Source organism: Manduca sexta, chromosome 12 (genome assembly GCF_014839805.1).
Source record: "Manduca sexta isolate Smith_Timp_Sample1 chromosome 12, JHU_Msex_v1.0, whole genome shotgun sequence".
NCBI lineage: Eukaryota > Metazoa > Arthropoda > Insecta > Lepidoptera > Sphingidae > Manduca > Manduca sexta.
The window spans coordinates 6,664,770-6,687,373 of record NC_051126.1 but is presented as its reverse complement, the minus strand read 5'-3'; the positions used below and the strand labels follow the sequence as shown (position 1 = coordinate 6,687,373).

The following is a 22,604-nucleotide window of genomic DNA, read 5'->3' as shown; positions in this document are numbered from 1 at the left end:
GTGAAACAAAATGTATGAAAATGGACCTTGAGGTATCGCCTTAATGTCATTTGTGATTTGTCAGCTGTCAGCCCAGTTCATTTGTCAGCAAATATTGTTGTTTGGTGGTCGGTGATACCGCTCTAGTCGTTTCTTCTTATAGATTTGGATTGATTCCAGAGTACTATGTAATGCATTAAAAGTGCCAATGGCTTACACTGTAAAAAAAAACTATATAATGTAATAAAAATAACGACAGAGTGAACAATAGTGAATATTGTGTAATTCCAATTGAACTGAAAAAGAAGTAAAATCAAAAATGAATATTTTAAGGACCCTTGCTATATCCTCTTTATCAATATTTTCAGTTTTATCAGTTTTGATCTATCTCATGGGTATCCTGAATTTATATTTTAGCGACAGAAATAATTATTGTGGTATGACTTACATGTTTGAATATCCTCAGTTTGTGGTAAGTATTAAAAAAATTATGTGCCAGTAATTCATTTGTTTGTAAACAGCGACAAATTTGACCAATATTTTTTTAGAGGTTATCCGTTCCTGAAAATAACTATTATCCACGATATGGGTTGTATGCATACAGTGAAGGAAGGTTCACTGAACGAGCCAGAAAGATGTGGTAATTTTTTTTTGTCTTAACAAATTAATATATTCGTTCGATTTATTTATTAATTTGTCAATGAAAATAATTCTATACATCAAAATATGTTCTTTTTAAAACTTTATAACAAAATGTGAGGTTAAAACATATATTATGCTTTAATTTTTAAAAATATTGTTTTAAAATTTTATGGAATAAGTCCATATAATACTAATTCAATATTCTTCTTAACAATGTTACAGAAATAAATTCATATTTATATTGTCTTCAAGTCTGTAAATTGAATAAGTAATAGTAATTTAAATAGAAAATGACCTTGTAGGTTTGATGGAGTCCCTGTATTGTTCCTGCCTGGAAATTCAGGTAGTCACATGCAAGCTCGATCCTTGGCATCCGTAGCTCTTCGAATGTCCATTTCGAGAGAAACTGATTATCACTTTGACTTTTTCACAAGTAAGTAATGTTAATTTATTATTGGTAGTCCTTAACATTTCCCCATAACTAGATGTATTAATTAAAAAAAGTTCTGTGAAAATATCTAAATATTCTACTAGATATTACAGCCAGTGCAAGAACTTTTTTAACTCAAAATCTATCCAAATAAAACCCAACCAAAACAACAATTAGTATTTTTGCCTTATAATTTTTTTCATTCACATTCCTATTATCTCTCAACTAATCATAGCATAAAAATACTACATTAGTATACCAGCAAGGTATGTTCTGTTGCCAATTGTAGTCCTAGTTTTTAGCAATTTATGGGAAATATTTTGTTAGTTAGGTGTATGCCAATTAAATATACATAACATATTTGTTTTTGAAAAACAGTAAGTTTCAATGAAGAGGTGTCGGCTTTGTATGGTGGTGTTTTGGGAAAGCAAACAAAATTTGCAGCGGCATCGATAAATGCAATTTTAGATTTGTACAAAGAAAATCAATACAGAAAATCGGTACCTACTTCAGTTATACTGATTGGGCATTCTATGGTGAGTTCTGTTTTGTTATCTTAAGAGTTAACATTAAAGTGTAAGAAAGTTCGAAGAGGTTGCATGTTAATTACTTCGAAAATCGACGTAGTGCGCCGGTGATTAGCGGAGGACTGCGTCTGAACGCTACATCGACACTTACGTCTCCGGACTACCGTAACTTGAAAATTAATTATATGTACGACTAAGAAACCGGACCTGTTTATTGTTAAATCTGCGGCATTATCAATATTTAGACGACTGCCGAATGCTTGCTAATAGCCGTTGCAACGACCGTTCCAAAACTTCGAGTGCTGAATATATTAATACTAATAAGTGTGCTACTTCTTAAGTCGATTGTGCATCGATAGGTGGAAGGATACTCATAAGAAAGTCACTTACAGGCGCGTCCGCGCCGTTCTGGCAGTTGGTAGAGTACCACTATGTTGGAACCTACGATTTTGATTCAGTAGTATAAATTCTACAAGATAATATAGCGAAATATAGTATTAAATATATTCATTTTTATGCAGACCTGTAATATGGGCATCGAATTAAAGCATTTGCCGAGAAAAATATGAATAATTAATTGACGTTTGTGTTTAACCGTTCGAGGAGAGGGAGGACTAATGCCAGTTTAAGCGATAAGATTTAGCGGGATCGTATATGAACTAATATTAACCAATACCCTAGACAAATTTTAGAGATGGTAAAAAAGAAACAAATAGTGCCGTCATAGAAATGTTAGAGTCGTAACTTGGCGTAGGATAGGAATGGTGTTATGGTGCTTAAACAATAGCTGTAGGGAATCCACAAGGGTCAACTGTTAGCGATCGAAAAAATCGTGATGATGGATTCCAGATGCTGCCCAATAAATTTCTAATAAGTTGATTTAAACGGTCTGAAATTTTGTTATCCTGGAGTTTTTAAATCTAACAGTAAAATTTTAATACTTTTCTAAAATATAAAAAATAAATTAATAAACATGTGACTTACTTGTGTAGATAATTTTATAATAACTATGTAACTTGGTCTTGACAGAAGTAAATCTTTCGACAAGCATCGACATGCTACAAAGTTTGATTTAATTTAAGTTTTTTATTTTTTGTGCATTGGAATAAAAACTTGTTTTTGGAAATGATTTTTTTTTATTGTAGTCACTTGCATTTACATTTCTAAGTACCTACTATTTTAGGGAGGAGTGATTGCCAAAAGATTGCTAGCGTGGCCTGGGACTATAAACAAAACGAACATAGCTATTGCTTTAGCAGCACCACTCGAAGCGCCAGTCGTAAACTTTGACTTCAAAATTAACGACTTCTATATGGATATGGACCAGGAATGGAATGATAATGTACGTTTAAAGGAAGAAGTGACAGAAGACAAGTTGCTGCTTAGCTTTGGTGGCGGGCCAAGGGATGTGTTGGTGCCGTCTGGACTGACTACGGACAAAGATAGTTACATCAATGCTTTGGTAAGTGTTTTTTAAACACTCAGACCTCAAAAAAGCAGCGCCTGATTTTAAAAAATAAAGCTACCGCAAAAATAGATTGTGAAAGGATCATTCTATAATTCAGCATCTACAATCGGTATTTGACCGAAACATTAATGTATTCATTTTTAGTAAATGTTATTCTGACAAAAACGTTTTCTTGCTTGGATGCAGGTCTTGTTATGATTGGATTTATTACTTCATTTATAATCATCTAACCAATGCCACTTACTATTATTATCTTTAAGTGTAATTGCCAAACGACCTCGTCCGTCTGTAACTTACAATGATAATACATTGGAAATTTTGCTTATAGAAAAAATTCGCAATGATAAGTATAGCGCAGATTATCGTCTTGTTTTAATCATTTTATGGACACTGATTATTCTTGTGAATATGGCTTAATCTATACTATTATATAAAGCTGAAGAGTTTGTTTGTTTGTTTGTTTGTTTGTTTGAACGCGCTAATCTCAGGAACTACCGGTCCAAACTGAAAAATTCTTTTTGCGTTGGATAGCCCTATGTTCGTGGAGTGCTATAGGCTATATATCATCACGCTATACCCAATAGGAGCGGAGCAGTAATGGCTAATCTCAGGAACTACCGGTCCAAACTGAAAAATTCTTTTTGCGTTGGATAGCCCTATGTTCGTGGAGTGCTATAGGCTATATATCATCACGCTATACCCAATAGGAGCGGAGCAGTAATGGCTAATTTCAGGAACTACCGGTCCGAACTGAAAAATTCTTTTTGCGTTGGATAGCCCTTTGTTCGTGGAGTGCTATAGGCTATATATCATCACGCTATACCCAATAGGAGCAGAGCAGTAATGGCTAATCTCAGGAACTACCGGTTCGAACTAAAAAATAATTTTGTATTGGATAGCCCTTTGTTCGTGAAGTGCTATAGGCTATATATCATCACGCTATGACCAATAGGAGCAGAGCAGTAATGGCTAATCTCAGAAACTAGGAGTTTGAACTGAATAATTCTTTTTGTGTTGGGTAGCCCTTTGTTCCTGGAATGCTATAGGCTATATATATCATCACGCTATGCCCAATAGGAGCGGAGCAGTAATCGCTAATCTCAGGAACTACCGGTTCGAACTGAAAAAATATTTTTGTGTTGGATAGCCCTTTGTTCCTGGAGTGCTATAGGTTATATATCGTCACGCTATGACCAATAGGAGTGGAGCAGTAATGAAACATGATGCCAAAACGGGGACAATTTATTAGTTTTGAGAGCTTCTGTTGCGTGCGCTGCGTAAACGGTTAAAGTTATGCAACAATAATGTATGACGGGATTGTTCCTCTTAAAAAGTTCTACAAAAATATATCATAAAACAAAATCCCCCGCTGCATCGGTCTGCCCGAACGTGTTAAACTCAAAAACTACCCAACGTATTAGGATAAAATTTGGTATGGAGACAGTTTGAGACCCTGGGAAGAACATAGGCTCCCGGGAAAATATATAGCGTGACTTTTATAACGGAAAACTTTAGCCCGAAAAACTTTGTAACGCGGGCGGAGCCGCGGGCAAAAGCTAGTCAGAAATAAAAGTCAATGGGTATAGAATGATGGTTTAATGACGTACAAAAAAGGAAAATATTTATACTATTTCTAGCTCAGCCCGTATGGAAGACATTACCGGGAAAAAAGTAACGTTGTATATTTGCAGCGATGAAAGTAGCCTTTATGTTAATTAGAGTGTGGCCTATTCGTAAATTACAATAAAATTCGTTCAGAACTGTGTTTACCTGTAACAAACGTCCCAACATCTTAAAGAACTTTCGCATTAATTATGATCTTAGTAGGCTAAATTATAGTTTAAATTCTTGTTTGTTTTTTACGTGCTTTATAAAAGTTTTTCGCTGATAGGAAATTACATTATCCTCAGGGATATAAAAAGTATCTGCCTGTGGGTTTTATTCCACCACAGTACCTCCATCTAGTCGTAAAAGACGATTAGTGATGTTCCGCATATCCGTATCCGCGGATATCCGAGGGAGACTAACTGCACTTTCTCCTCGTAAATTAAAAACGATATAAGTAGCTTATCGATATAGCATAACGCCTTCAGAAGGTTTGAGCTACTTTTAATCCCAAAGACAGACTTTTTTGTAGATAAAGTCGCGAGCAGAAGCCAGTCGCATTATAAATTTCAATGTAATTGAATGAATATATTATCACCTTGGTGATTTAAGGCATCAATAAACATTTAATCGTATTAGACATTGATGAGCTTATAAATACTTGCAAATCGCGATTCATTCGGCAGATATCGTTTGAGTTTTGACATATTTCTAAATTCTTATCAAATTTGCATAACTAAGTACCTAAGTAGGTACTTCAGTTTAATGTCGTTCAATGTCATGATAATATTATCTTTAAAGAGTTGACATTTCTAAATTTAGATTTACTTACACAAATCCCCAACACTAATGGCTCATTTTCATTGGTCGTTACGAGTCCGTATGCGAGGTCCGAGCGATATTTACTGAAGCATCCCATAAGGCCCGCATGCGAAAAGCGTTTTCTTCTACAGTGATTTAGGGATAGCAAATTGCTTTGCTATCTCTAAATCACTGTAGAAGCAACTTTCGGGGACACCTCGAATGCGGTATAAGGACAGAGTTAACGGTCAGTGAAAATGAGCCATAGCATCAACTACGTGACATTATATAAATAATAATAATATCAGCCCTGTATTATATACTTGCCCACTGCTGAGCACGGGCCTCCTCTACTACTGAGAGGGATTAGGCCTTAGTCCACCACGCTGGCCTAGTGCGGGTCGGTAGACTTCACACACATTGGAAATTCCCATAGAGAACTTCTCAGATGTGCAGGTTTCCTCACGATGTTTTCCTTCACCGTTAAAGCGAACGATAATTCACAAAGAATACACACATGATTTTAGAAAAGTCAGAGGTGTGTGCCCTTGGGATTTGAACCTGCGGACATTCGTCTCGGCAGTCCGTTCCACACCCAACTAGGCTATCGCCGCTTCGTATGAACATGACATGAACCTTAAGTATATAAAAAAGAATCGACCTAGGTGAAATTAAATCGGTTCTCATAATTTCCTTCCTGTAAATTTATGAAGAACTATTCAAGTCTTTCATTCGAAAATCGTCTACATTTACTATTACTTTTGAATATTTTTGCATTATCAACAATCTCAATCTTATTGTTTTCATTGATAAAGAGAAAATACCTACCTAGTAGTACAATGTTCACATAAGACAATAAAGAATATGCACGCAGCATATCCGCTTCAAATAAATGTATACGCGGATGAATTCGTTGAAATATGAAGCAAAAGATAATATGGTACGTCTCCCTATCAAAGTAAAAAGCGGCGATAGCCTAGTTGGTTGTAGATCGGACTGCCGTGAGGTATATCCGCAGGTTCGAAACCCAAGCGCACACATCTCTGACTTTTCAAAATATTATGCATGTATTCTTTGTGAATTATCGCTTGCTTTAACGGTGAAGGAAAATATAGGCCAGCGTGGTAGACTAAGGCCTAATCCCTCTCAGTAGTAGAGGAGGCCCAAGGCCAACAGTAGGACGGTATATAATACAGGGTTCATCTTATTATTATATTTATTATTATTCCTATCACCGTATTTAATTGGGTAGTATAACACACGTAATTTGTCGTTGTTTTGTAGACTACATCAATCCCAGGCGTGTGGGTGTCTCCTGACCACGTCGGCATTGTATGGTGCAAGCAGCTAGTAATGGCGATCAATAGATTCCTCTTCTCCATAGTGAATCCATCCACTGAACAGGTCTATGAAAACATGGATTTCGTCAAGTCAAAGGCTAAGATGTATTTTGAGGTAAGTTCTTTACAATGCATTCGAATAATATTAGGATTACAGATACACGAGGATCGCGGCAACATGGTTTTTAATTACAACTTACGAGAGTGGTTTAATTTATTTAAATTTTAAATCTTAATAAAATTTCCTAAAACATCATTTTGAGAATTTAAACCAATTTTATGCATGAGCGGATTTCATTTGCCGATTATACTGAAATAAATTAATGTAGCAATTTACGCGCGTTAAATTCCGGCCATTTGAAAGGCCCAGAAAGCAACTCAATTCCTAATATAATAGAATTTTATGAGACTTTTAGAATTCAATTAAACTATTTCTTTTTATTTTTTAAACTATTTGTTTATATTCATTTAAACTATTTGGTTTGATATTACAAGCTGATTGACTGCTTTTTCACAGACTAAACTATAATAGATGGTTTAGAGTGTGGTTTAAGTAAGTAGTTCTAAGGACAGCATGAGAAATTTGGGGAGAGTCTTCATTTTTAGGAATACATTTATCTTTCTTCTCGCGATCTCATCGTCCTGAGGGTCTACCTCGAAATACGAACGTCGAAACGTCGGCACGAAACGAAGGAACAACGAACTTCGGATTTAACTTAATTGCCATATTACTTCGGATCCGTCACTGTTCTGTACCTTAACTTAGTGGGAGGATCAATTCATCTTAATTTTTTTTTTTTTTTTGTAGAAAGCAGATGAACTTTATCCTCTCAGCTGGTTTTAAAAAGGGATCGCGAAACCCTATAAGTTCTTCGAATTCCATGTCTGAAATATTGCGATAAACGGATCGGATCCGTTGTCGAATCCGTTATGGGATTTGTAACATTTCGTAGTAACAAAACGTGCGATCCGTCATCCGAAACTACGGATTTCGTTTTTCGTAGTAGACCCTTAATTTCGCAAGTTCATTACGTGTTTACAAAAATCAAAGCGAACAGCGAAAGTTTAGGTATAATGTGATGATCCGCGTTATGAAAATATCGCTTCCGGCACCGTTGTTTGTGTTATTCTATTTTCGTTGTGATATCAACGTAGGATATAATACGTAACTATAAATAAGCATCGCACGGCAAACGTGAAAATAAATCCATTATGAACTAACGGGTTGTAATTAAAAGTAATCCCTTTTAATTACAACCCGTTAGGGGACGAATTTCCAAACATCTATTACGCCTCAGTTACGTGAAAGAAGTAGTGACAAATTTCATGCTTTTAGATCCAGCGGTTTCGTCTGTTCTTTAATCGATCAGTCAGTTGCCAGTAAATTTATTTTTTAATTTATTATACTTAGATATACTTAAGCGTTCTGATTTTTCGTAAATGTAAACCTACGTTGCCATCATAAGTAATTATACAAGAAAGGTGGTATGTTGGTGGTAGGATATATATTAAATCCGCCCGGATAGCCACTACCGTACACAAGTTGTTAATACCCGCCACAATGGCCCAAGTATCAGGGGATCAGCCTGTGTATATCCGATTCTAACAGGCCGGCATAATTGTGTTGACTGTCGAGGGGTAATCATTTCTCATTAGTCAACATTCTATTGGACCCCACTCCACTTACTATCAGGTGCATTGGGATCACTTTGCCGTCCCCATATAGAAAAGGTAATTTATTAAACTTAATAAACAAACTTAGTAAATAAATTGCCTGACCCATGCTTACTGTTTTCATTGGTATTTGATAGGTTAGATTTTTTTTCTACTACATAACTTCTATAAGCTTGAATCATACTAGAAGAGCTTCTCCTACAATAGAGGCGGCACTGTAGATAACAATAAAGTACCAGTCTTAAGTTTAAACACGTAGAGGCGAGAATAGCTCGAAGTAATTTGGAAAACGAGAATTTAATGCACTTAGTATTGTGAGTTCTATCATCTGGGATTTTAAAAAATAGTAAGCGAGACCATTCTTGCAAGCGAGATACTATTTAAAATTAAGGCCACGTAATTTCGGGTATTTTTGGATTTTTCCGACTTTGTAATTTGAATCAGTTTTTGAAATTACAGTTTCCTATTTATTTCCACCGTGAAAACGAATTCTGCCATGATAAATATCAAACAATAAATTATCGAATCATAAACCGACTAATACAGCTGTTGCATATCGCTACTTTTCCCACGAGTATAAGCTACTATTATTTAACATATACAAATTATTTGTGGTTGTTACCCGCTTCAAAATGTAAGGAAACATGATTGAAATTGTTAATTGACCTGTCATTATTACTAAATTAAGTATTGAAACTAATGTTACATAATTAGTTGCCATTACAACTCGGAATTAATTCTAAAAGCATACACCACCGTCCACCTGAGGGCGTTCACCCCGGCTCCCAGGTACGCAGCGGCTGTATCAGTGTGCTGTAAATGCATGTGACCTAACATTTGCCTGTATTCTAGAGTAATCGATCGATGAGTTTGAACCCACGCACAGCGCATGCGAATGCCACGATGACCCCGGATGCATTTTGGTACGAGGATAACAGGCGGGTGTATCAAATATTACGCCCTGAAATCGACAAGTAAGCTTGTTTTATAGTTAGTTCGTGTGTTTAAATGAATGAATGAAACAAATCATAGAAATGCATCTAATAATTTATGATTAGACTTCATCATATGATATAGGTAGAGTGACAATGAAAATTAAAAATCTGCTTTGAGTGAATTTCCTTTTTTTGTTTAGGTGACATTAAATTAAACTTTAGTTATAGTTAAGTATCTTCTAATTTTGTGGTTGATAAAAATTTAGATCGATTTTTAATTGAATATTATGTGGGTGTTTACGCGTTTAACACCTGTATTCACAAACAATACTATGAGGCATAGGTGGTGCATTTCAACGTTTTCTTTGGCATTGTTCAGCTTTGTATATCTGACAGCCAATTGAAGTAAAGTTGTATTTCAATATCAGCCAATCACAATGCGCGTATGCTTACGTATTGCGGGGGCTGTCATCGCGTAAGTCTTGAGAAACAGACTTATCACAACATTGCTCCGTACTTAGCTAAGTAACGTTTGTGAATACGGGCCTAAGATTCTGCTAAAATTACTAACATATATTAATAAAGAGTATAAATCTTCATATCACCGTGACTAACGCAATAATTTCTTGGCAATGCGGACATTTTTGTATGAAGTTGTTTACTTCCCATGTGATTTTTGACTACCGTGACAACATAAGGTCATGAGTGAATTTCAAGTCCGTGACAGACCAAATTCTAATAGAAGCTGGCGCATGTCCAAATGTACGAGGTGTGAGATGAATGAATACGTATATTTTACGTAAACGATGTTTATAATATTCATATAATTTGCATTAATGCAACCGGTTACAATTTACCTGTAGTAATATTATAAAGAGGAAAGGTTTATGAGGCTGTAGGTTGGACTAATCCCTGAGGCTAGTGATCAGATTTTAAATTTTTTAGCTATATTACTCCTGAGTGCTATAGGTTACTTTTTACCCGGGAAAATATTTACCCGGATAACCTTTTTCACGCGGTCAGAGCCGCAGGGTACAACTAGTAAAAAATAAACAATATTGACACATTCAACACAAAGCAAAGAGAACCCCTTAATATATCTTTAAATTACATATGAGCATTTCTTGTCCATTTTATGTTTTAAAGCAACAAGATTTTTGTGCGAATATTCAAGTACTGCTAGGATGAAACCCAGCAGTGTTTACAGTAGTCAGGTAGTATTTAGCATTTATTAGAATTATTTTTTTGCCTCCAAAGAAGTCGTAATATGTCTAGCCGTGGATAAAGAAGCTTGTAACATTGATAACGTTCATTGTTCTCACACCTCATGTCAGCTGTGCGATGTGTTGACTGTACAATAGCTATTACACCTTACATTTCATTTCAGAATGACCTATTTGATGATAAGGCTTGTTCAGTTCCCGCAAAATCGATTCGTCGCCGTCGAAACAGTGAACACGAGCGATAGGGATTGGGTGTTCGGATGTAACGCTAAAGATGTGTTCAACACACATAGATATTGGTAAGTTCGTACTCAAACATTATTAGCTAAATATTTTTTTAAGGACGGTCACCTTCAAATGAATGTTTGTGTGATAAAAATTAAAAGTATGATGTCGACTTATTTTTGTTTGGGGTTGATGGGACCCAGGGGCGGCCTTAGGGGAAGGCGAATCGGGTAACCCCACGGGGCCTCACGCGGTGCTTTGGATGCCCTTTTTTTGTAAAACAACGTTCATCTAAATCACCGCGCGAAGCTTACCGACGATACTCTTAAAACCGGGGAACTTTTTTTTGGTCGGCCTGGCCTCAAGCTTTTTTATTGCTTTCTCCTGGGGCCTCGCGTCGACTAAGGGCGCCACTGACTCCACCTAATACCGACATAATTCCAGCCCTTTAGGTATTTACATTATAGCAACTTATTACCTAATGTGTCATATACTGTGCCAGGATTAAAAAACTGTGATTACTAACTCTTTTTTACAAGTTGATAAGAAATTTCGTCCTACGTCCTATTTGAGGTCAGTCATCGCTAACTCCAACGTAAAATGGTTTCCAGTTATATGTACCTATATACATATTATGATATATAAAACTTCAGATATTTTTTTATGCTATCAGTGTAGGTGGAGGTGTAATTAGTAAATTACAGAATAGAACTCTGTCAGATTTTTTACCCATGATGTGGAGTGATCTCTGTTTTCTCAAGCATTGACAGTTGTCACTCAATCACTTTATAAAATGCTACATAATATTTGAAACCGATTGCCAGAGTTTAAGTACCATTATTATCTGTGTAATTGGAGAATTTAACTCACTTAGATCGAGTCGCGATAAAAACCACGCGATTATTGTAGTTCCGACTACTGCTGATTATTATTGCGTAATTTATTTGTCGATAAAATATTGCCGTATACTGACTGATAATGAAACGGGTAGGTATAGATATATCCCAACAAATTAAACGAAAAAAGTGTTCCTATGCGTGTGCGCACATATATGCATTCTTCTCATGTGGAAGAGCTGACGTATTTTCCAGTACGAATATAAAAGTCAACTAAAGACGTTATCGAATGTTTATGTTGTGATTTTAATGTCATATACACCTCTTTATTATAAATAATGGTCCAGTGACTGGAATTCGTTCGTCATAATTTATTTGTAACACATAAATAATTTTACTTTTTGCACTCTATTTAATTATAGCAAATCTCCCACTCCCCAGGACGCACAAAGAGTTTAAAAAGGGATATAGATTATTTTTTCTCTTTACATATACTATAGTGGTTTGACATTATGATTATTTTTGATATTCAGTTAGACTGTAGAGAAATAATTATAATCTCTTTCCAGACTGTAGTAAAATCTTTAATTTAACCATAAACAAAAATGTTTTTTTTTTATGAATAAATAATCTATATATATAAAAATCAATTGCTGTTCGTTAGTCTCGCTAAAACTCGAGAACGGCTGAACGGATTTATCTTATCTTGGTCTTGAATTATTCGTGGAGGTCTAGGGAAGATTTAAAAGGTGAGAAAAATTCGAATAATTGCCGGGAAAATCCTCAAAACAGCATTTTTCTATTTCCCATACAAACGTTTTCTAAATAAAATGGAGAGTCAATTTGTAATTTATTACCGCTGCATAAAGTTCAAATTCGCGTGCGCGTTGGAGGATCTAATATCGCGTTCTGAAACTCAACAAAAGTTAAAGTGAATCGCGAACGCGACAAAATTGCATAGTCTCAAAATACATAGTACATAAATAGTGGTCGGCTTCGAGAAACTCAATTTTAGCTAACTTCAGTTGTTAATATAATATATAACTCAAAGGTGACTGACAGTGATATATCAAGGAACAGCCCAAACCATTGGACGGATCGGGCTAAGACTTTACATGCATAAAGCTACTATGACGTAGGCATCCCCTAAGAAAGGATTTTGATAAATTCTACCCTTAAGGGGATAAAATAGGGGATGAAAGTTTGTATAAATGTTCTTAGATTTTCGACTGATAGAACTGAAATTATAGATTGGGGATAAAATTAGTTTGAACCTATAAGTACCGGGAAAATATGTAGCAAGACTTTTATCAAACAGTGGAATTTTATCCTGGAAAACACCTTCACGCGGGCGAAGCCGCGAGCAAAAGCTAGTAATATTATAAAAATAAATTTTAAACTGTGCTTTTATATTCCTCCGTCGGCGTAATTTTCTTAAAAAGCGATGCAGAGTTTTTTCTTTTCTTTACCATAACAATAAACATAGGTGCACTTTTATATGACTTACTATAAGGATCTCGGTAACGTAAACCGTTTGACGATTATCTTTTAATTATAAAACATATTCAAATGTATCTGCGTTGTGTATTATCTATATTTTTTTGACAATGATAACATAATACTGGGTCAGGCGGAAATTGAAATCAAAATTTATAATGATAAATAACTTTACGATGAAAATCTTGGACTTCAGCACGTGCAATTCACTAATTTTGGTTGTTTTATTTTAATATCGGATCCCAATATTCAGATAGCGATCGTGTAATCGTCTAAATGGGCAGTTAGTAACATCCCCAAATTTTTCAAACAAGAAAAAGTAATTAAAAAGAAAATAATGGAATACAGAAAGCCACAGATGCTCGAAGACACGCTCTATCCAGCTTTTAATGGAAATCGTTGTTCGAATAAGCGACATGATCTTTCATACGTGTAATGCGCTGCACGACGGAACTCAAAATATACAAATAGAGTACATAATAGGACAGAAATTAAAATGACGCAACATTGCGTTATTTGGCAAGGTGCGAATATTAGTCATAAATGAATTTCATCAGGCAATAACTAAATTTAATATTTGCAAGCATATAAAATGAAGTGGACTGTTCTAAAGGACACTAATACATTATTGCTATAAATAAATATTGTTTCGTATGTCGTGATATTTAGTGTATCACTTTATGGAACGAAATTTTTGAACAATTTGTATAAATTAGGTTATTTATGAGAAGGACGACAATGCTCACTAATACATTATGCTCACTAACATCAATTTTTTTTTATTACCTACTAGCTGACCCGACAGACGTTGTCCTGTCTTAACTATGTATGTATGCGCGCATTCTGTCAAACGCTGACAGTTATTTCAAACCATTGACAGTTATGTAAAGTTAATATTGTCGTTAAGTTTTCTTATATTTTCTAATTTTCCGCGCAATTTTTTGATTTCTTTCTTTCATAAGAACCTTCTGACAATAAACAACAAAAAAAAAGTGAAATCGGCCCAGCTCTTTACGCGTGATGGCGTGACCAAGGGAAATAGGGATTCACTTTATATATATATAGATAGATAGCCTACATAATGTTGTTTTAATGAATTACATTATTTAAACAGTATCTGTTTATTTTCGGTTTTCCCTCTTCCCGTATACTAGAAAAGAAGTTTCTAGAAACATATTCAATTATGCAATTTCTTTTAGCGAGTCTGCAACATCCCTATCAGAATTAAGTCGATGGACTGGCTCGGTATCTTCTTTCGGAAAGCGTAAACTAGCGACTATAAACTTGCATAGTTTATCGAAGATGTATCCTGATTGGACACACGTCGTCGTGAAAGTTTCACCAACCCGCAAACCTGTAAGATGTTAACACTATATTAGATTATACAATTACGTATCTTTAGCTATAAGTCGCAGTATTTGCATATTCATCATCATCATCAGCCCGTTGCAGTCCACTGCTGGACATAGGCCTCTCCCAAGGTACGCCACAGGCCCCGGTCCCCTGCTTTATGCATCCAGTATTTGTCGGCCCTTTTGTGCAAGCCGTTCCGCCATCTGGCCAGAGGTCTTCCCACACCACGTTTGCAAGGACGCGGTCTCCACTCCAAAACACGCTTACTCCATATTATATGTTACATAATGATTATTTTTATATTTTGTTATTATTAATTTTATTTCATAATCAAAGCAATTTGTAGAGTTTTATAAAATACTATTTAAAACGTCACAATATTTCCTATAAGCTTCTTAGCCAGATCATATTGTGTATATCTAAAAGCAAGTTCGTATCGCAAAATATTCAAATTTTCCTGGACTTAAGGACTAATACAAGTTTAACCCAGACGCCAGCTTGCCTTTACAAAAATAAATGCCAGGAAATTAGAATATCTATTTTACACCATACTTGATCTAAGTTACTTATTTCTCCAGGTGATTTTAAATGTCGACATAAACGACTATGCGTCACGTCAGATAACCGTCGATTTGTCATCCCCTCTGAACCTCGGGGAACTGGTCGTAATACGACAAACGGAACCGGAAAGCTTGTACTATGAGATCATACTGAACGGTTTCAAAAGCATACAGCAAGCGTATTTGCTGCACATCAAACCGACGCCTGACTGTAAAGCCAGCCAGTACCACGTGTCAGCGGAATTACACGTCCCATGGGCCAAGAATAATGAGGCCTATCATTATTTCACGTAAGGATTCTTTTATATTCTGATTAGGGCTTATACAGACAGAGTACTTTTGTAAACGCGCTTCAAACGCAGCAAAATCGTTGTAAGCGCGGTATAGTCAAGAACTGTATGTATTCAGCGCACATACTTACATAATATGTAAATGTTTAATATTTGCTGGTAGGATATATTTTATATCCACCCAGATAGTGGCTCACGTAGGTGTGTCGCGTTCCGGGATCAGTCTGTGTATATCCGGTTTCAACAAGCCGACTTATTTATGTCGACTGTCGAGGGGTAATCATCTCACGTCTGTCGACATTCTATTGGACCCCACTTTACGTACTATAGGTGCAGCGGGTCACTTTGCTGTGCCCTTATACGTTTTTGGGCGTTTTTGGTGCGTATAAAACATACTGTCTGCACACGCCCTTAAGTCTACTATTGCTTTAACTACATTTACCATAACGTGCAGTCACAGTCTCTTGCTATATTAACCTATCATTTTAGGCACGTAAAAAAATCCCCGATGAAGTTGCGACTGTTTAGAAGCAAGGATAATTCACAATTCAACGGTGCTATTGATGAACCAGCGAAAGTGACCATACTCTTGGACCCTCTATGCACATTCTCCGTGAGGTACGATAATTTATATTTTCATAATTTTATGGGAATTTAGCTTAGAATTGTTTATAATATTTAAATGTCATCGGAAATGTACAATCGTTCACAAAAACATAAAATTATTATTTTATTTTATTTTTTTATTTTATTAACCGACTTCAAAAAAAAGGAGGAGGTTATCAATTCGACGTGAATTTTTTTTTATTAAGGACTACCAACTGAATTGAGAATATTATACACAAAAAAAAATGAAAATTGGACTACTTGCCATTCTAATAACAGGCAAACACAACAAGCCCTAGGTTAAAAAAAATTAAACATATAAAAATAAAAAAAAAATTGTTTAACTAAGTATATAAATCTATGTATGTAACTATATACCTAATAACTAATTTTAAAGTTAGTTTATTTTATGTTATTATTAATACTAATGTATTTTTTCAGAATTTCCGTAGCATGGTACCACCGACTTGCACAAATTGCTCGTCATTACACACCAATTCTCATCCCTTACATGGGCGGCATTCTATTATTGGCATTACGGAACACTTACATAAATATACGTAAGCACGGTGTCGCTTTGCCCGTCCATATTGCTCTTACCAGTCGGGTGATACATCCACATTTCTGTGTGTCAGTTATCACAGTCGCCACTATGGCGTTGGGGTGAGTATTATTTTTAATTAATTTTAATAAATTATTAATGCAATCGTTAGTAGACCGGTTTTTTTATATTTCAAAATTTTCCCGACGTTTTGAAGACTGCAGTTTTAATTGTCACAGTTTTTTGTGTAAACATAAAAAAATTGTTATACAATAATCTTTAGTTTTGAATTTTGTATTTACTAGTTATAAATGGTATTTTCTGCCTTCAAGCCAAATGTCTAATTTTTTTCGCTTTACATAAATAAACGACAAGAGATTTATTGTATTGAAGATAAACAAAATAAATATTTCTAAATCTAACGTGTATAGATTTTGTGTTTTAAATTTGTTCAACAATTTTTGTGCCTGACTGTACATAGATATAAAAATTCTAACGTGTAATTTTCATATTTCAATGTGTAAGTTTTAGTAAAATTCAGACAGTATAAAATAGGTACTTACCTACATAAAATCTCTTTCATTATAGGAAATTAGAACCATGGGCGCCGTTCTTCGTAACAGCTGGATGGATGAATCGCGAAATACACGTATTGTTCGTGGAAACAATATCCGTGTTACTGATCTACATGGCCGCCCTGGGCATACTGTACGTCGCCGCCGCTGTCATACAAATCATGTTGATGTTCTCTTCGCAGGTCACTCATAAATTCTTCTTTAGGTACGTATATTTTAAATTAATTATTTGAAGATAATTATATTTCTAAAAATATTTTTTCGTAATCTTTTTTGATTGTGATAATACAAAAAATAATTGCTTCATGGTGTGATATAGCTACATTAGTTAAGTTCTAGGTATATGTTGTTTTACGGGATATACCATACCGTTCCATTCAAAATTCATGTTGAACCATTTTATTTACTTTTGCGTTAATTCACTTACGCGATAAGAGACTTGTAGTGAATCCAAGTTCCTTTAGCTCTCGGTTTAATCTGTGCGACTCAGACCGGTAACTTATGTTACTTGTATTATAATGTGATTGTTTGTGAAAATGTTGCGATGTTTGTTAGAAGTAAACACAGAAAGAGCGAAATGGATTTGAATGAAAAATGGCAAATGGATAGACCACGTTTTAAATTAACATATAGGTTAATTTTTATTCCGGTAATTTACTCCTCTGGAAATATTTGAATGTTTTAAGATTTTTAAATGTAGATGACACTAGTGTCCTACAGATAGCGCTATGCATCAAATATGCATATGCTGTGCGCTAAACAGAAAACGCATTTTACGCATGAGAAGCCGCGTGCTATACCAAATCTATACTATTATATAAAGCTGAAGAGTTTGTTTGTTTGTTTGTTAGTTTGAACGCGCTAATCTCAGGAACTACCGGTCCAAACTGAAAAATTCTTTTTGCGTTGGATAGCCCTTTGTTCGTGGAGTGCTATAGGCTATATATCATCACGCTATACCCAATAGGAGCGGGGCAGTAATGGCTAATCTCAGGAACTACCGGTACAAACTGAAAAATTCTTTTTGCGTTGGATAGCCCTTTATTCGTGGAGTGCTATAGGCTATATATCATCACGCTATACCCAATAGGAGCGGGGCAGTAATGGCTAATCTCAGGAACTACCGGTCCAAACTGAAAAATTCTTTTTGCGTTGGATAGCCCTTTATTCGTGGAGAGCTATAGGCTATATATCATCACGCTATATTCAATAGGAGCGGAGCAGTAATGGCTAATCTCAGGAACTACCGATTCGAACTGAAAAAATATTTTTGTGTTGAATAGTCCTTTGTTTGTGGAGTGCTCAAAGTTATATATCATCACGCTATGACCAATAGGAGCGGAGCAGTAATGGCTAATCTCAGGAACTACCGGTTTGAATTGAAAAAATATTTTTGTGTTGGATAGCCCTTTGTTCCTGGAGTGCTATAGGCTATATATCATCATGCTATAACCAATAGGAGCGGAGCAGTAATGAAACATGTTGCAAAAACGGGGAAAATTATGAGTTTTGAGAGCTTCCGTTGCCTGCGCTGCGTAAACGGTTAAAGTTATGCAACAATGATGTATGACGGGATTGTTTCACTTAAAAAGTTCTAAATAATATAAAAAAAGTCCCCCGCTGCATCTGTCTGCCTTAACGTGTTAAACTCAAAAACTACCTAACGTATTAAGATGAAATTTGGTATGGAGACAGTTTGAGATCCTGGGAAGAACATAGGCTCCCGGGAAACTACTATTTTTATAACGGAAAACTTTAGCCTGAAAAACTTTATAACGCGGGCGGAGCCGCGAGCAAAAGCTAGTTAAGAATATAATTAAATGAACGGTTCTTCTTTTTATAGGATCGTGTCGGCCGGTGCCGTCGGGTTCGCTGAGCGTATCGCATCAGGTTTGCAGAAAGTACCTCTGGTAGTGAGCATTACGCTTATGATGGGAGCGACTTTGTCTTGCGGAGGCGCTTCCTTAGTCGCCGGCGCTGCTTTTTACGCTTTTATGGTAATTTTATAACATTTATCACCTCACAGCTACAGTTACTTTTAGGTAAAATTACATAATTCCACTCTTCATACAAATTTAGCTTATTTTGTACACTAATATAGATGACTATAGATACAATTGAATTTTAGTACGCTAACGCCATAGTTTTACACGATTGCTTACATCATTGTTACCAAGCATACAGTAACAAGCGACTAGAAAGCAAAGAAGGAATCTATTCATATCGCAACAAACTAAAGTGATTTCGATATTAGCTAACCAACCTCTGCCCTACGGAGCTAATCTTCAATTATTTCAAAATAATAATATTTTTTTTAGCTGTCGAAAATGTACGAAGAATACCTTGAGGATTACGTTTACAATAAAATAGTGAAATTTGCTTCGCGTATGTGCTGCCTATTGGTCAGATCTAGAAGGTCGCCACGCGAAGACAACAAAGCTTCAGGAACTAACACGACTTCGGAAGCTAAACCAACTTCGGAAGATAATCCAGATTCAGTAACTGATCCAACTTCAGATACTTTAGCGAAAGGTGAAAATGAGACGAAAGCAATTCAAAGGGCCGATGGAAATAATCATGGTGGTGGTGACAATTCCGATAACATCCGAACTGATTGTGATAATGACCGCAATGTCGCTTCGGAGAATGACGAAGAATTGAAGGAACAACTAAACAGCCTTAATTATCACATGTTACTGTTCCTCCTGTGGTTAATGGTCACTATTATCAATCTCCCTGCATTGATTACTTGGGCTAGAAATTTCAAGTAAGTAACATTAAATTTTTTAAATAGACGAAATTGTCAATCATTTACAATTTTTAAAATCTTTTTTTTTTATTTTAGTGAAAACCCGCTACTCAAATTCGATACTTCTGGCCTGACCGGCATGCTAATGAGCGTTTGCACCGTCTGTCTGTTTCAAATGAGACCACCAAAGAAGAATTTGTAAGTACTGAAAGATTTTTAATATAGTCCAAAATTTACTACTAAGCAAAAGATAATGTTTTATTCAGTAACTAGCTTCCGCCCGCAGCTTCGCCCGCGTGGATTTCGGACTTCAAAAATGGAGCCGGTCGCGAACGTTCGAGAATGTTCGTTTTACGAAGCTACTCTCTAGGTAATTCGCTAGCCTCTAGGTGCCAAGCAAGCCGCCTGCCTGTGCGTTCGCGACCTTATATATATACAAAAATAATCCTTATAGCATGATTCAGTATTCACGCGTGATGGCTTATTATTAGCGTATTTCATATATAACATTGGTGTTTCTATACCGATTTCTATAATTATTTTTTATGGAATATTTTATAATGTTAACTTTTTTAATTAGGGATGACTGAGAGTGTTATAAACGTAAGAGTAGACAAATATAATGAGAAAGCTTCGAACTGTTAAGCTATCGGGAGTTACACGTGTTATTGTGAGTCACCCATAAAAGATAGACATATGCTGTCGTGGGATATTTTTTACATAATTTTAAGGAGAACATTTCCGTCATACATGATTTCTGTGTAGCTTTAACCATTAAGGCTGCACACGCGACGGAAGCTTAAAAATTGAGTAACTTCTCCCGTTTTCCCAACATTTCCCTTCACTGCTCCGCTCCTATTAATTGTAGCGTGATGAAAAGTATACTATAACCAGCACAGGAGTATGAAAAATAATTGTACCAAGTTTCGTTAAAATCCGTCGAGTAGTTTTTGTTTCTATAACGGTTATACAGACAGACAGACAAAAATTTTATTAATTGCATTTTTGGCATCAGTATCGATCCCTAATCACCCCCTGATAGTTATTTTGGAAATATATTTCATGTACAGAATTGACCTCTCTACAAATTTATTATAAGTATAGATTAAACATTAAAATAAGAACAATATTTTGTCATCCGTAAGAAGTCCTCTATAATATAACAAAATAATGTTTTTTCTTTTCAGGTATTTCTACAATCTTGTAATACACATGCTACTTATTATGGCTATGATTGTATTCATATTGGGACCCACGGCATTGTACGTTGTTAGCCAAGTGATTACACTCATATTCACACTTATTGCGAGTCAGCAGATGCTAGACAAAACCGTAGATGGTGTATTCATCGACACTTATTTCACGGATAACCGACCACAAGTTACGTATACTGATTTGCCTATAAATGATAATGAACTAGAAATCAATGCTGACAATGAAAACAGAGATGATGATGTAGCCGAGCCCTCAGCTGGATCGTCAGCAGCTGCATCGTCAACAGGTGCGTCGTCGTCGACTACGTCATGCTCCACCGAGACATCGGCTTCCGCTTCGTCACCAGGCCCTTCATCATCTTCTGCGTCATCACCATCAGCCGAATCAACATCCGCGGCATCATCAAACCCATCACCATCGACGAGCAACGACCGGGCTTCTAATCCCGCACTTGACGAATGCGACGAAAACAGCATCATGTATAAAATCAAGATGCTCAAAGAAAAACTAAGCTTTCTTGAACATACTTAGGCACTATGGAAATTGCAGCTGATACTTAAATGAGATAATGTTTTTTTGTTAAAGTATTTTTTAATATTGTGAAGTACAAATCTATATATGTGAAGTAAGAAGTACTTCACTCACCCTGCAAGAGATGAGCTTATGTTGAGATTATTTTCGATATAATTAAGTTTTAATTGACTTTGTGTCCAATGTTAATTTATTTACTTGAATTATTGATATGAGATATGGTTGTATTAATAACCAAAATTATTGGTAATTTTTTACAAAACAAAATAGTTATGTTTTAATAACAAAAATAATGTAGGTTTTTGAAATCTCAATTTACATTTTTTTTATATTGACTAGTATGTAATTTGTATGTATTAAGAACCATATAATCAATAGACCATAATCCTTTATTGGAAAATTAATATTTATGAGATTACAGTAGTATTTCTTATATTTAAATGTATGACATACTCAAATGCATTTATTAATAAACAATAATTAATCATGATGATAAGTGATGAATACTATTATTACCAAAGAAGTAGCTACTAGGACATCTGTGCCACAAAGGATTCATTGTTTGATTGAATGTTCTATATTAATCAATTTGTTATAGTTGATATAGATTATTACAAGGCTGTCAAACCAGGTGGCCGGGATGCGAAAATCAGCCATTACAGGCCAATTATAACCAATTAGGTGGCCGGGGCGCCCAAATAAGCCTGCTTGCGTCCTAGAGTCACAAACCCCTTGCGATACTGGTTAGACAGCAATGATCTTAAACTTTAGTGTACCAGTTGTACAATCATTGAATTAATACTACATATGCTGAAGCATTACTAGTTAATTCATAATTTCAAATCACATTAAAAATAAAATAGGTCCTAAGATTTTAACTGTCTCCAATATCTGTATTATGCTGGTAGCTAGATTGTGAATAAATGGTAATGCAAATGAAATCTATAAGTATTTACTAACTCAACCTCCTGATATGCTTAAATCCCAAGTGTGGTTTTTTAA

General features: G+C 35.4%; 1 protein-coding gene across 1 annotated transcript; it reads left to right on the top strand.

Annotated features, from left to right (window-relative positions):
• The first annotated feature begins 46 nt into the window (after window positions 1–46).
• LOC115440397 (GPI inositol-deacylase) lies at window positions 47–22,543 on the top strand. The gene is made up of 17 exons (XM_030164680.2): window positions 47–451; window positions 528–619; window positions 924–1,054; window positions 1,430–1,587; window positions 2,762–3,040; window positions 6,737–6,907; window positions 9,319–9,440; window positions 10,789–10,923; window positions 14,382–14,538; window positions 15,114–15,385; window positions 15,875–16,003; window positions 16,433–16,654; window positions 17,121–17,312; window positions 18,951–19,104; window positions 19,426–19,874; window positions 19,953–20,054; window positions 21,044–22,543. The coding sequence occupies exons 1-17, from the start codon at window positions 299–301 to the stop codon at window positions 21,600–21,602; spliced, it is 3,477 nt and encodes a 1,158-aa protein (XP_030020540.2). The 5' UTR covers window positions 47–298; the 3' UTR covers window positions 21,603–22,543.
• The last annotated feature ends 61 nt before the right edge of the window (window positions 22,544–22,604 follow it).